This window comes from Rhizoctonia solani, chromosome 1 (assembly GCF_016906535.1).
Source record: "Rhizoctonia solani chromosome 1, complete sequence".
Classification (NCBI taxonomy): domain Eukaryota; kingdom Fungi; phylum Basidiomycota; class Agaricomycetes; order Cantharellales; family Ceratobasidiaceae; genus Rhizoctonia; species Rhizoctonia solani.
In genome coordinates, this window is record NC_057370.1 from 41,614 (window position 1) to 57,049 (window position 15,436).

General features: G+C 44.2%; 3 protein-coding genes across 3 annotated transcripts; 1 reads left to right on the top strand and 2 right to left on the bottom strand.

The window, feature by feature from the left end:
- Nucleotides 1–76: 76 nt before the first annotated feature.
- RhiXN_03527 (Retrovirus-related Pol polyprotein from transposon) lies at nt 77–8,479 on the bottom strand (the record flags this gene model as incomplete). The annotated part of the gene is made up of 3 exons (XM_043323344.1): nt 77–7,504; nt 7,552–7,616; nt 7,672–8,479. The coding sequence occupies 3 exons, from the start codon at nt 8,477–8,479 to the stop codon at nt 77–79; spliced, it is 8,301 nt and encodes a 2,766-aa protein (XP_043175763.1).
- Nucleotides 8,480–11,799: 3,320 nt separating this feature from the next.
- Nucleotides 11,800–13,471, top strand: RhiXN_03528 (uncharacterized protein; the record flags this gene model as incomplete). Its single annotated transcript, XM_043323345.1, has 3 exons — nt 11,800–11,956; nt 12,010–12,377; nt 12,428–13,471. The coding sequence occupies 3 exons, from the start codon at nt 11,800–11,802 to the stop codon at nt 13,469–13,471; spliced, it is 1,569 nt and encodes a 522-aa protein (XP_043175764.1).
- Nucleotides 13,472–14,030: 559 nt separating this feature from the next.
- RhiXN_03529 (DDE superfamily endonuclease) lies at nt 14,031–14,547 on the bottom strand (the record flags this gene model as incomplete). The annotated part of the gene is made up of 2 exons (XM_043323346.1): nt 14,031–14,164; nt 14,226–14,547. 2 exons carry the CDS (start codon nt 14,545–14,547, stop codon nt 14,031–14,033), a joined length of 456 nt encoding a protein of 151 aa, XP_043175765.1.
- Between the last annotated feature and the right edge of the window lie 889 nt (nt 14,548–15,436).

Genomic DNA, 15,436 nt, shown 5'->3' on the forward strand with positions numbered 1-15,436 from the left:
GGTTGTTATTTCCTATCTTGGAGGATATGACCAGTTTAGTTACACCTGTGGGTACATAGGAGAAGCCATGTGGAGCTTAGAACTCCTTCTTTTTCTTGTGATTGGGATGGGTAGTGGAGCCAGAGGTTTGCTTCCATTCCTTGATGACTTCTGGAGCATTCCTTAACTCTTTCTCTGTCCTCCATCTATCATGTTCTGAGCTGTACCCAAGCCAACGGATTTTGTACTGTCTAATCCTCTTGTTGCCTTTCTTGATTGTCCTTTCTTCTACTATTCTTTCCACCTCATATTCAGGCATCTGTTGGAAGTCTTCTCTAGGTATATTCTGAGTGGGTCGGCTTCCAAACTCTGGGGGTGATGCCTTGTAAGATTCCAAGTGTGCTATGTTAATGATTGGGTGTATGCAATAGCTAGCAGGTAATCTTATCCTATATGCTACTGGTGATATGCTTTCCATGACTTCAAATGGTCCTTCATAACGCATATTTAGCTTATTCCCTTTCCCTGACTGATGTTTGAGTAAGTTTAAGGAATGGGGATTGATTAAGACTAAATCTCCTGGCTCAAAGGTAACATGTGTCTTGTCAGAATTATAGTATTTCTGTTGATAATTCTGAGCTACTTTGAGAGCGTCCTTAGCTAGTGATCGTGCTAATTCCATGGATTCCTTGAATTCTTCAGCTGTTTGACTTTCTTGTGCTGGTCTTGGAATGTTCTCAGAAGTGAGAGCCAGTAAGTCGGCTGATGTTAGAGGCTGGAATCCGCGGAGTAGAAAGGCTGGTGTCTGTTGTGTGGATGTATGCACACCTGTGTTGTATGAGTGCGCAAATCCTGGTAGAAGCTTACTCCAATTGTCCTTAGCTGGGTTAGTGAATACTCTAATTGCTACTTCTGTAGTTTGATTAAGTATCTCTGTTTGTCCATCACTCTGAGGATGATGTGCAGTGGTGAGTGCTTGCCGAATTCCTAACATACTAACTAAGTGACCCCAAAAGGCTCCTGTCCATCTAGCATCTCTATCAGTGATTACTTGCCGAGGTAAACCATAGTGACACCATATGTGATCATGGAACAGTTGCGCTGTTTGTACTTCATCTATCTGAGTAGTACATGGGATGAAATGTCCATACTTAGTTAGTTTGTCCACAATAACTAGGATAGCGTTGTAGTTGTTACTTGGTGGAAGATCCATGATGAAGTCCATTGATACTACTTCAAAGGGTTGCTGTGGAATAGGTAAAGGTTGAAGGAATCCTCTGGGTCCATGCCGTCGATGTCCTGCTTTCTGACAGATATCACAAGTGTGTACATACTTCTGAATGCTTCTAGCCATCTTAGGCCAATAGTAAACAGAAGCAATTTGGTGATATGTCTTAGCATAACCAGCATGTGCTCCTTGATTGAGGTTATCATGATTTTCCTTCAAAATATCTACTTGTAGATCCCTAGGTACACATAGCCAATACTTTTCCTGGGAATCTATAAAGTAGATCAATCCATTATCTCCTATCTGGTATTGATGGAAGGGTGGATTGAGTGGATTGTGGTGCGACTTGAACTCTTCCATCACTTGCTTAAAATGGGAGTCCTTCTTGTATGCTTCTATGAACCTTGTGATTTCTTCTGAGTTTATTGATATTTCCACAGAGTATGAGGTAGTTGTTTGATAAGATATAGCTTCTGCCGGTGTGGGTATCCACTTCTTGATGGGCTTCTGGCTATTTCCAATTTTGTAACTCTGGGTGAATGCGCTTGCAACTCTAAGAAGTTTCTCTTCAAAACGTTCATTTATCTCCTTGTAGAGGTTTCTTAATGGGTCTTCCTCCATATTGAGCTTGAGTGGAGTCGATTGATCTGCTGGAGGGCTGATATGATATGGGGTTCTCCTCCTAAGTCTTGAGATAGGATCTGCATTGTCATGTACTCTTCCTGCGCGGTGCACAATCTGCATTCCTGGGTAGGCTGAGAATACTAAGCCCCATGTCATGAGTCTTCTGTTGACATTATTGTAAGTCTTGCTCCAGGTGAGAGCGGTGTGATCTGTGATAGCAACAAATTCAGCTCCTTCCAAGTATACCTGAAATTTCACAAGTGCTTCCTTGAGGGCTAATGCTTTGCGCTCTGTTGGGGAGTAGTTTCTTTCTGCTTCTTTTAGAATCCTTGACCAATAAGCAATGACTCGCTCCACTTGTACAGTTGTTTCTTCAAAGTCTTGCTTATCCCATGTATCCCCCCCAGTCACGTCGTCTCTCTGCTTGGAAGCAGGAATTGTCATTCTGGGAACTGGGTTTCCTTTGTCATATTCCCCCCTTAAGTACTTGTATGCCTTTGTCCCCTTTAGGTCTTTTATCTTGATGGATTGGACTTGCTGTAATATTCCTCCAAGGCCATAGTCGCATGCATCTGTATATAATCTGTATGGTTTTCCAATAATAGGATAAGCCATTACTGGAGCAGATGCAAGGGCCTCTTTAGCAAGTTCAAACGCTTGTTGTTCCTTTTCCTCCCAAGACCAAGCTGTTCCTTTCTTGAGAAGCTTGAACAAAGGCGCTACAATCCATGAGTAGAAGGGAATATAGCTAGAGAAATAAGTCATCATCCCTAGGAAAGTCTGTAAAGTAGGAACATTTTTAGGGGGTTCCAACTCTAAGATAGCATCAACTTTTTCCTTATGGGTTGATAGACCTAATCTTGATACCTTCTGTCCTAACAATAGTAGTGATTGGTATCCAATGTGACATTTCTTTGGAGATAGGGTGATTTCAGCTTCTTCAATAGCTCCTAAGACTTGATCTAAGTGATTGCAATGGTCTTCAAACTCAACACTATAGATCACTATGTCATCAATATATACCAGGGCAAATTGCCATAGAAATCTTGAAAGTATCCTATTCATGACACGCTGGAACTCGGCTGGTCCATTCCTATATCCAAAGAGTAGTTTGGTAGGTTGCCAATGGCCATTGTGACATCTGAAAGCAAGTTTCTCTCTGTCTTCCTCCTTAATGGTTAGCTGAGTGAAACCAGCTAGCGCATCTAAGGTAGTAAGCCATTGAGATCCTTCCAAGGCATGCAAAATGTCAGTTTGCTTTGGTAAGGGATACTCATCTGGTACAGCTACTTCATTGAGACGTCTGTAATCCACACATAGTCTGGGTTTACTGTTGCGATAGACTACTATGACAGGAAATCCCCAAGCACTTTTGGATGGCTCAATGACTCCAAGTTTAAGCCATTCCTCAATCTGCTTGTCAATGACTTCTCTTTTAGCTGGAGAAGCATGGTAAGGGGTTAGAGATATTTCTTTAGTTCCTGGCCTTAGTCTAATTTCCAGTTGAGTGTTATGAGTACCAAGTCTACCATCTAATCCAAAGGCTAACTCATGCTTGCGCAAAACTTTTTCTAGTTTAGCCCTTTGATTAGGGGTGAGATGTTCTGAGAAATTAACTTCTTGAAGAAATCTATCTGAAGGGACAGGTTCTGGGTCAGGTACTTCAGCAGTCTTAGGTCCTCCTTCAGGCGACTTCATTAATTCCTCTTCTTGCACAGTAGGCTTTTCTTCAGCTTTCCTCTGCACCATGGCTTGTACTAAGGTAGCATACTTGATAATGCTGTCTTTTTCTTCCTTAGTAATGTCCTTTTCCTTTGCAAGGTATTCATTGGGATCATGCATATATCCAAGAATTTCTCCTCCTTGCAATCTTAAAGGATGTTCTGATAGGTTAGAAACCTGAATCTTAGGATTGTTCCTATCTATCAGGCAGTCTGTTATTGCAAACAGATGTTCTTCTTGTCGATGGGAATTGAAGGATCTGTCCATAAAACCAGAGGCTTGACCTTCCTTCCATGTTGTCTTGACTTTGATGAGCTTGATGGTATGCACTGGGATAGTAACTGTCTCATATACTTTTACTTTGACAGTATTGGGAGGTAATTTCCTATGTTGGAGTCGCTTCTTGTAGGCTTTCTTAGAGATCTTGATTTTCTCAGAATTCTTGATGAATCCTTGCACAACTTCAACCATAAAGGTATTACCTTGTTGGTCAATTCTTGGGCTGGAATCTGATTCTTCCACAGGAATAGAACGTCCTGTATCCCCAAAAACTATCCTTGTTCCATCTCCATTCCTAACTAATGACAGTTGATACTGAGATGCAAAGTCTGTTCCTAAGATAAAAGGTGTGTTCATGTTAGGAACTATATAGGCTTCTACAATCATTTTAACTAGTCCTTGTTCAGTATCAAAGATGATAGGAAGGGAAATATACTGTGATAAGCTACTATTCCCAGTAACTTGAATTAACTTGAGTTTTTGTCCAATGCGCACTCTAGGTGATGGATCTAGAGTTTTAAGTATTGACTCATTAATGAGAGTGATCTCTGATCCTGAGTCAAAGGTGATGCGCTTCTTAGGTCCATTACTTGTCTGAAGCCATCCTTTGATGATGGTGGCTTTGGATCCAAAGAAAGCAGTTCCTGGTGGTCTTGACATTAATTGCTTGAGAGTGATTTCTTCTCCATTCTTGGCAATAGCTGTATGACTACTAGCCATTTTCAGTTTCTTATTAAGGCTCTTCCTAGTGGGGAGCTTGGGTTGTACATATCCAGAAAATACAGATGAATCAGATTCCTTACTGCCCTGGTCAGCAGAGTTAGTACCCTGGCTGACAGTGGTCCCCTCCAGACCATGCTGTTCCTCCTGGGATCCAGAGCTGGGCTTAGCGCTGGAGGTAGAGACAGCTAATGACTGAAGGGGCTTATGAAAATCCTGCTCTTCCTCAGAAACAGACTCTTCTCCTTCAGTGTCATATTCTGTTTCATCAAGGTAGGCTTCATCACAGAGATCTTCATAAGCTTCCTGGGCTTCCCATTCATCATCATCAGCTTGTGCCATATGTGATCGCACAAATCTGGAGTTTTTCTTGGCATGCTTACAGTCTCTATCCCAGTGCATCATACTTCCACAGTGTCTACAAGGTCTAGCTTTCTTGTCTTTAGGAGTTTTACCTTTAGATACTGTAGAGTCATCCTTAGGGTATTTTGGTGGAGGATTATTTTGATGCCATCCTACTGGTTTAGATCCTGCTAAGTGTGAGCGCGCACTTGGCCTAGAATGCCTGTTTCCTTCTAGTCTCTTGAGAGTAGATTGCATCTGATGTAGCTGACGCTGTATGTCAGAGTTATGAGAAGAATCTTTTCCCAAAAGGTCCTCCTCATGCCATGCAATCTTGTCAAGGAAGTCCTCCCAAGTGACTATTCTTGAGGTGTCTATATGCGTGGTCCAGGACTTAGGAGCACCATTCATGATTTCAAAGATTAATTCAGAGTCAGTCCAGTCACTGACAATAGTAAGAGCCTCCATCTTCCTGATGACATAGTCTTCTGGAGTCTCTTCTGAATGATCTTTATCCCTGAACCTGATGCGCATGGCTTCATTCTTGCTTCTGTTCAGGAAGGTCCTATTCATGAAGTGGATAGTGATAGCTTGCCTAAGTGCTGGCCAATCTTCAGTTATAATTCGCCTATAGTCCTTATCTAATGCATTGAACCATCTAAGAGCTCTACCTGTGAACCTGAGAGGAATCTGCTGTCCAAGCTGAATTCTAGTGTAGCTACTATACTCAGCTAGGTTGTTGATGGATGTCATCCAGCGCGACAGCTTCTTGGTATCTCCATCCCACTCTGGGATTATGTCAGGTTTCAGCTTAGTATCAAAATGTACAGGAGCTGGATTGAAAGGTCTAGCTCTAGCTGCATTTGCTTGAGCATATGGTTCATTTCCTGGGTCTTCTGGGTCGTTAGGAGGTCCTCCTCCATTCCTTCTAGGTGGGTTGTTCCTTCTTCTACCAGAGTTATCAAAATCTCCATCATCACTATCATATGGTGGGTCATTTCCTCCTCCTCCTTCAGCTAAGGGAGCTAGTCTATCTCTAAGTTGATCCCTAGGGGGTGGATCATTAAACAGCTCACTAAACCTTCTAGAGGAGACCATTCGTCCTACAATATGAGGAGGTAACCTAGTCCTGTCAATGGGTGGTGCTGGAGGTACTTGAAGTTGTGGGACAGGTGCTAGTAGAGGGGCTAAGAAATTTCCTCTCCTACTCATATTGGCTTCTTCTCTAGAAGCTGGTGCTGGCTGCTCCTGTAAGTAAGGTAAATTGGTATGGATACTTAGAGGAGTTCTTCTTGATTCAGGAGAGGAGGTAGGTCTCCTGTGGGCACTTTCAGCTAGTCTAGAGGAACGCTCTTCTGGAATTGTAGATACTCTGGTAAAGGATTCAGCTGGTATAGCTGGTCTTCCTGAGGATCGCCGGTTTGCTCCCAAGGAAGATCTGCGATTGATAAAGTTAGCATGTGGAGGTGGATCTCTAAGAGGAATACTTGGGCCTGCAAGGCTAACTCTTCTAGCAGCGTTGCTTAAAGGTGGATTATAAGGTATATTCCTAACATTATCCTCTTCTACTTGGCTCCTAATCCTGGGAGTAGACTGTGCTACTGGGATTTGCATGGTATGAGTAGCAGCACTTGAGACAGAAGTAATAGAATCAGCAGGAGTAGCTGGGGCTATTAGTTCTGGGGCTACTTGGTCTCTTCCAGTTGATGATTCAGAAGAACTTAAGCCATCTATACTTCCATCTGAAAGATTGTTGATGTAGTCTTCAAGGGCTTGTATATTGAAAGGAGGTATAGCTGAAGGTTGTGCAATAGGAACACTAGCATTACCTCTTGGTGATGATGGTAAGGTTTCTTCTGAACTAGTGGAAGGGACTACAGTGGGTCTAGGAGTAGGTGGTCTAGGTCCTAGAGATTTAGTGGCTTCTCTCCTAAGTCTCTCAGTCCTTTCTAAAGTAGGTGGGATTTGTAATGTTACATGGGGTGACTCCTCTGGTATTCTTCCTAAGGGTATAGATCTAGAGGAAGAAGTAGCAATAGAGCTAGGAGGAGGTGGTAAAGGTTCTGTGGGAATAAGTGAGGTTCCATTATCAGGTCCTAAATACCTAGGTTGCATAGTAACAGTAAGAGAGGCTTTGGATGAATGAAGACTACTAGGAGGTTGTCCTGGAGGAGTGCTACTGGAGGTGTGCAGGGTTACCGTTGGAGGAGAAACTTGAGGTTCTGGAAGTAAAGGACTAGCAATAGTAACTTGACTTGTGGGCTTGATAAGACTCCTTAGTAAGTTTTCTTGAGCCGCCTCCTGTGGAGTGACAGAAGAGGCTCTAGAACTTTTGGGCACTAACAGAGTCATATCTTGCTTAAGCTGTAGAGTTCTATCTCTAAGATGTTCTTGTCCAGGTTCTACCTCACTGAGATGTCCTGCAGAGATGACTGGGGAAGGTGGTCCAGTCTGAAGTTGTCTGCCAAGGATCTCATATAGCTTCTGAATGAAACGCTCCATCTGATCCCTATAAGTGACTGCAGCTACCTCAAAGGAATGAGAGGTGAATAAACAGTCATGTTCTGGCCATTCTGGAATAGGCAATAGCTCTTCCATGTCATAGACGCTCTGAACAGTTCTCTTGATTAGTTTATTCAGGTCTATGTGTAACTTACCATACTCAGGCCAATGGTTGATTTCTTGAGCAGGAACCAACTTGGTAGTGATGCGACATGTAGGTCTAAAGGTTACTACAGTATCTAGTAGTTTGAAGTAGTGAGAAGCCCATTGCTCACAAGAGGGTGAGGGGAAGCGATTCTCATGTGCTGGAGGGATCTCCACATGATAGAATACTCTTCCTAGCTGCCTGTAAACTTTCCTGAAACTATTAGCTTGAGGGTTCTTCCTGCACCAAGAGGTCATCTGAGTACAGTCAGGCTGATAGTTGAATTCTCCTGGAGATTCTTCATTTAAAGGGTATAAGGTAGTGGAAGGAGAATAGGGTAGGTACTTCTGGATTGCTGGGTCATTAGTAAAAGACCTATCATTAGGATCCAGTAAGGCAGCTTGAGTTTCCCTATGCTTAGATATGTGGGCTTCAGAAGTCTTTCCTTTAGATCTCTTAAGCTCATGAGAGTTCATAGGCTCAGAGGGCTGAGGTTTACTAGAGGAAGGTTCCAACATCTCTATATCAGGAAGTCCAAATACAGGTATCATCCTCTGGAAGGTGGCTGGGCTAGTCTTATGACCAAAAGGTGAAGGCTTCCTTATAGAAGAACTTGGCTTAACTAGCTTGTTTGCTTCCTGAATAGCTTCATATTCCAAAGGAGACAATCTTGGAGAGTGTCTGGATGATGACTTATGAGAGTGAGGTGATATCCTTCTTGAGCTACTGGGTCCTGCTTGAGGGTCTTCCAGGGCTGGCATGGAAGCATGTGGCTTGATGGGTGATTCATAGGGTTGGCTAGGTTGGGGAATCACTAGCTCCTCAGGAGAGGATTGCTCAATAGAGTACCTAGTAGGTCCAAAAGGGTTGTTGGGACTATCTGTAGGTATGCTGTCTCTAGGAAGCACAGAGCTTCTAGGGGTACTATGTCTAGGCATACCTTCTCTTGAAAGTCTTGTGTCCCAAGGGGTCCTATTAGAGGATGCAGGTCTACTTGATCTTCTAGACATAAAAGAATGTTAGTAGAGTATCACAATTAGAATGTATATACAAAGTATGAAAGCTTGTACAAAAGATTACAGGTAAGAATTAAAGATAACCAACACTAAGCCCTGCGGTGGTCACCAATGTTAAGAGTTGTGTAAGTACAGGAGTAAGAAAGAATTACTATATACAAAATGTATATGAGAATAACTAATAACTAGTATTAAGAATCAGAATATATGCACAGAATATATGCACAATATAGGCTAGGTTATCAGGAATAACAACTCCTAACAAATAGTCTAGCAACTATGAAGTGCAGGTGGTTGGTTATGTATAGTACCTTAGACTAATGTTACTTAAGCCTAAGTGACTAAGGGTATGTATACTTAAGGTCTCTAGGATAGTACCTTAAGTAAGAGGGTTACTTGACTAATGTACAGGATTTATAGTATTTGCCTAATAAGTATAGGACTTATATATGCTTAAGTAAGACTTAAGACTTATGGGGTTTACCTAAAATATATCTAGGATTTATGAGATATTGTAGATAAAGCTATCTACAATATGAGGGGTATGGTGGATTGAAACACTATCACTCAATCACAACAATCCTTACAGTACCGTCGCACTATACTCAATGTTGAACTCAACAACTGTGACAGTCAAGGGGCACAGGGTCGCAGTAAGTACACTAATAGGTTACCCTGTGTCTGTTGGGACTGGCCTATGGTCTTAGTGCGCCGAATAACCTCCTATGCTATTTACAGTGAGTCAATCACTAAAGTAAATGCGCAGATAAGCTGTTAAAGGCTTGTGTGTATATGTCAATATATAAGAGTGGATAAATGGATGCATTAGAAGCGTCTTCACAGGGTCCTTTTATACCCTGAGAAGGTGCACAAACAAGTATATACATGATTGATACCAAGAGGGGGTACAGGAGGTACAGGGAGCCAGTACTTTGGTACATAGTAAACAAACAACAGATCCTAATATTTGCCCCAAGGCAATGTTTGCCCCAAGGCATTATTTACCTGTGTGGGTCCTTAGATGTCCCAAGGCTAAGTGTTTCATCCTTGGAGTAAACAATCCCAAAGGTAGGATACCTCTGCATTGGGTACTTACAGTAAATGGGGCATAACTCAGCCAAATGTTGTCCGTTTTGGGAGTTTGACCCAGCGTTCTGGAGCGCACAAACATGCGCACCTAAGCGCAAGCGATTTGGCAGTGTGGGATGCCCGGGTGATGGAGAAAAGGCGCATTTAGTGCGTCGGCGCTTAAGGGCTGATTAAGCGCCGGAGCACTTGCCTATGCGACAGGGGGGACCCTGAATATTTCTGTGTGTAGCCACAAGATAGAATCTTGAATAATAAATACTACAAACAAGAGAAATATTACTTGTTACTGTTTATCTACTCAGCTGAATTTATATATATTTAAATGAGTGAGAAAACAGCATATATGCAAAAGGCATTGCATATTAAGGGTATTCCTGAGCTTTGTAGGTTTTGTAAAGGTCACTATTGGATAGAGGGACCTTGAAAACCTTAGTTCGCATCTTTATCTCATTTATTTACTGTGAGATTACTAGTGTAATTAATAAAATAAGTACAGATTAAAGAAGAAATGTCATATCCATAACAATTAATATCCCTCTTGTGCTGGACCCAAAATCAGGTGTTTGGTAACAATTAATTTGTTTTGTATCTGTTTGTAGTTATAAATGCATTCAATAAATAAGCTTGTTTATCCTGTGTATTTGTCTATATAATCCATGTACATTAGAATTAAGTATCAGTGTATTTTATTACAAGATCATAATATGACCATGTACAAATTCTTGATAAATAAATAAACAACAAAATCAATATTGCATAGCAAAGGTGTGTTGCCAGTTGCCAGTTGTTGGTTGGTGGATGGAAGTCAGGTTGGCAACCAAGGATATCTGGGTGGTTGCAAGGACAGCCTGTTGGTTGAGCATGGGCCAACCACATGTAACTAGTAGGGAAAGAGTACTTAGTTGCCAGGCTTGAGTGAGGAAGATCCTGCTGGTGCATTTCAGAGTTTTCAAAGGTGAGACCAGCAGCAAAAGAAAACCTGCTGGATTGGATACCTCAGGGTGACCTTGGGGGCACCTTTGATTGGAGCCCTTAGGTAGTCCATTGATAAGAGTCATAGGTTTCCGCTCCAGAGCGTGGGTTATTGCTTTGTTATCTCAAAACATACATCAGAGCATGTGCTTCAGAGGCGTTTGGATTCTCCTTTGCGCTCTGGAGCACTTGGAATGCCTCCAGAGTCGTGGATCCAGATCTACCCCCCAAATGCGGAGCACCCCAGAACAAATCTTTGTTTTGCTAGTGATAGTCTTGATACCAAGAGGTACTTGTGTTGGTTGGGCTGGACCCCCAATAGAACTAGATTCACGGTGGTAAGGTTTGAGAGAGAGAGAGAGCAACAATTGTCTAAGTTGGGCTCTTGCATGTTAGAATAACCGCCATTCTGTTACACTTCCCTGGTGTTAAGTGGTGACCAATAACAAGATCTGGACTCTCATTGGGTGACTACCTGTAAGGCAAAATCGGCAATCTAGAACAAAATTTAGAAGTCAGAGCAGTCTAGATTCTTTGGATGTAAATAGAGACCCTTGTAACAAATCCAATTACGTTGCATCCGCCGGAAGTGACTTTGGCCTGCAAGTCTAAATTCTAAATCATGAGGATTGTCATTGAAATCTAGAGAGGGGGGTACCCCCCTTTCTAGACTTCATAATGTGTTCTAAATGGCTCAGGGTCCACATCTTATACCTACGTGCAAATGTGTGAGTGTGATAAATGAGACTCAATGCACGCATACATGCTCTGGGGGCTGCCCAGAGCTTGCTGGGCCTCTTCCAAAGGCCGCCGACACCAACGCGTGCCTGATCAAGCTGGAAAAAAGTAAATATGAGTTGCACAATCCCTTCCACCAATAGTCCCGTGCAATCACCGCAATTGCGCAGGAATGGAAGGTAGTAACATGAGACCGTGGGGAATGGCCCAAGAGCAATATAAGTAATGAATTAAAGTAAATGTAAAAGCAAATTTATCTTACCCAATGTGGGCCCTCCTGTCTTAATGTGTCAACTCAAGAGTCAGGCTCCAGTTGCACCGGAAAAGTTGCCAAACAGTTTTCCAGGTAGCTGCTTTAAAGGGTATATAAGCGCAGTAAGAGAGGAGTTCAAGAGATTGCCTTGTGCTGAATACTTACAACTGTCCACTCATTGTTTACCTATATGCCTCCAAGATTGAAAGCTCACTTCTCCCAGGTGGAGAAGACAGAGCTAGCAACCCAACGTTGCAAGAAAGTCCCCCGGGCTACGCGTAGCACAGCTGGGACCAATGATACCCTACCAGAAGCAACTGAACTGGCATCAGCTTTGACTCAACAAGGTATGTGTCTTAACTTTCATTGTGCCGTCCTATGCTCACCTGATTGCCACAAGCCGTTTGTTTTGCCAAGGAGGATGGTGCCAAAGTCCTGGTTGATACGGACAGATCTGGTGCAGAGGGCAGAGGAGAAGGTGCTGGCGGAGATGACAAGTCTGACAGTGAAGGCAAAGGCAAGGACAAGGGCTCTGGCAAGGGACCAAATGTTAGCAAACCCAGTCGCAAGCCAGCTAAAGGTCGCAAGGGTTGTGCTGCGGGCTCCGCTGGCTACTCAAAGGCCAAAGAGTGGTTGATTGTTGAAGGCATGCAGAAGTACCTTCCGCGCAGCAAGACCAGCTGGAGGAAGGTTGCAAGATACTACAATTGCCGCGTAGACAAGAAACGCCAGCGCAAATGGGAACTTATCAAGAACAAATATGGTCGAGTAAGTAGCTTGTATTAAATGATAACAAAGGCTAATCTACATGCGCTTAGATGGTAAAGAAGAAGAAACCTACCGGCAATGGCAAAGGCTTGAAGATTCACAATGCCATCCTTGGCATCAAAGATTTGCACATTGCCCAGGAAGAGATTGGCAATATAGACAACAATGAATGGTTGGAATTGGGCGCCAATGAAGCTCTTGACAAGCCGCCGCTGAAGAAGCCTTGTATCAAAATTGAGGCAACCTCTGTCCCTGTCTCTGGGCCCGCGCCTGCTCCTTTCCGTTGGCCTAAACCCACTCCGTCAAAACTGGCTCCTAAGCACCAGGAGCCAGAGATCCTTATTCTTTCATTGACCAACAACAACGCCTCCCCTCAGACAACGCCCGCCAAGCATAAACCCCACCCAGGCGTGAAGGCCAAGCCCGGCAATACCTACTACACTGCTAAAGCGCCACAGCCTACCAAGGTCAAAGCAAATACAGGTAAACGGCACAGAAACGCACAAACCTTGGTCAAAGACCTGACCAACACCCTCAAGAACGCGGCTCAATATAACAACGCCAAAGACGCCGGAGTTGCCAAAGTCAAGCTCTTTGGTTGCAACGTATCCAAAGAGCAACTTGAGAGGGACCTTGCCGCGTCTCAGGAACAATGTCACCAGCTAGAGCGCCAGTTAGATACCGTGGTTGTAGCCATGACCATGTTTGGTATTCAGGTGCCTGCTGCCAACCAGGCAAATGGACCGGGCCTTGGCCTTGCTCTTCTTGAGTTCCTACAGTCTCATCTTCCCGCCGTGGCTTCTCCTGCCGCCGTTCTTGCTGCTGCCGCTCCCACCGCCGTTGCTACTGCTCATGCCGCTGTTCCCGTCACCGTTTGCAATGCCATTCCTGCCGCCGTTCCTGCTGCTGGTCTTCCCACCATTTGCGCCGCCGCTCCGCTGCGGTTCCCGTCCCTGCTCCCACCGTTGTTCCTGCTGCCACTCCTGTTGTTGCCCCTATCCCAACCAAAGACTCCGGCAACAATATTGAATTCAATCCTGCCCTCTACAAGCCCCAGGGATTTGCGGCAAGTGCTGCCTTGGGCTCCAACTTGAGTGTTGCCAAAAAAGGCAAGCTTCCAGTTGTAGCATAACTAAATGTATCCCCGTGTCACTTTATTCATGTATGTATGCTTGTGAATACAAATACAATTGTGTACTCTACATACAAGACAAAACATAGTAAAGAAAATACTTAACCGCCAGCCAGGGCGGGGGCAAGGCGTAAGTGGAACCAACATACACAATTGTTATCTCTAATATCAGAGAAAACCATTGAGTGCAAGTCGTGCAGGAACCAATTGTTCTTGCTTCCCCATTCCCGCATATAAACGGTGCGGATCTGGTTGATCCCTATACGCCGGGTGCGTAAGTTGTGCAAGCAAAAACATGTGTCAAGCAGAACACGGCAACCGGTGGGATTGTTGATGTCCAGGGGCATCTGTAACCTACCATAGGCCCCTTGAAGTGCGCGCATCCCCCATTCAGCTGGCTGACGGGCCAATGTTATTGCGTTCAAGCATGCAAGCTGCGCTGCATCTTGAACGGGATCTTCTCCCAGTGCGGCTTGCTCCTTCAAAGGCGTCTTGATTTTCCCAGCCAAGTCAGCGCTAGTTCAAGGGAATGCAGTGTTGGCAATGAGGAAAAAGCTGGTCAGGGTCTTGTCCTTTAGCTGTGTGTATATGTGGCCGGCAGTGCGCAAGTCATGCCAACTCCCAGGCGTGTTGACTTGGGCGCTGAGAATACACCCTAAACATAGCAGACAGGCGCATATTAGTTTGCGTGAAGACGGTGAGATGATAAAACATACCATTGGGAGCAAACATGATAACGTTGGTTATCCTGTGGTCATGGAGCCAGCCGTTGTATGTTGCTTGTTTGATCTTGGGGTTGGCACTTGTGCCAACAGGGAGGCTGAGGCCGTCAATAAACCCAAACGCGCCTTGAATTGTTGGGTGTTGTGCGTGAATTAGGGCAGAATATTGTTGCATTTCAACCGCCAAGGGCCAGGTAATGCAAGCTTTGCAAACAAGCTTGAGCACAGTCGCTAGGATTCCAAGGGCAAATTGAATATAGCAAGACAGTACAGAGGGGACTAGAGCAAACATCTGCTGTAGAGATGTTTCGTTCATTGTGCCACTAAGGAAATGCAGCAATAAACCAAGCGCACCCTTGGCATCGAGGGAACGCCGGCCAAGTTGCACCAAACCTGTAGGATTAACGTTGCCACAGGGGATAGCACAGGAGTTCCAAGAAGCACAAAATCCTGAATCAAGTATATAATCAAAGGTAGAAACATCAACACCCATGGTAGTGATGTAGCCGCAATTGTCTTGGCTGTGATAGAGCGCCTGCCAGGAAGAGGCTAGACGGGGCTCTGGTTGCAGGTTTGGGCGTGTAAGATAACAACGGCTAGGCTTTCTGATCCTATTACAAATTGTGGTACCAAGGTAATATAGAGCTGCTAAGGCCGCGCTGATGCGTATGGCTTTTCTGAGACAAGCCGGTTGAGTGTCTTTGTCATCTAGTATAATGGAATACATGAGGTTGGGATGATCTTCAATGATATTCATAGCTTTCAGGGGTGGTATCTGAGTTCCCCGTGTGGTTTATAAGTACTAAAACCCAACTGTATATTGATCCTGACGACTATATGCATGGTCAATTATGTTCAGCTATATTACAAATTGACTAAATTGATCGCGGTAGTGTGTTTTAAATTCTAGAATCGGTTGCGTGGATGCGTGCCTTTCGGCTTTACGGGGGAGGTCTGCGCCTGGGGTCCGCTCGCCCGTCGGCACGGAATCGGTCCGTATCCGACGGACCGATGATCGAGCGATCTAGAACTTCTAAATCGCTCTCACGCTTACGGGTAGTCACCCATTATCTCGTTATCTGGGAGTTCCCACGCCCGGTGTTTTGCTTCCGAGCTCCTATTGGGTTAGCGTATTCCGTGTAGTCCAAGAAAATGTGTTGGCAAGGTTAAAGGGTTTCTCCACACGAGCACGAGGACTCTTCGGT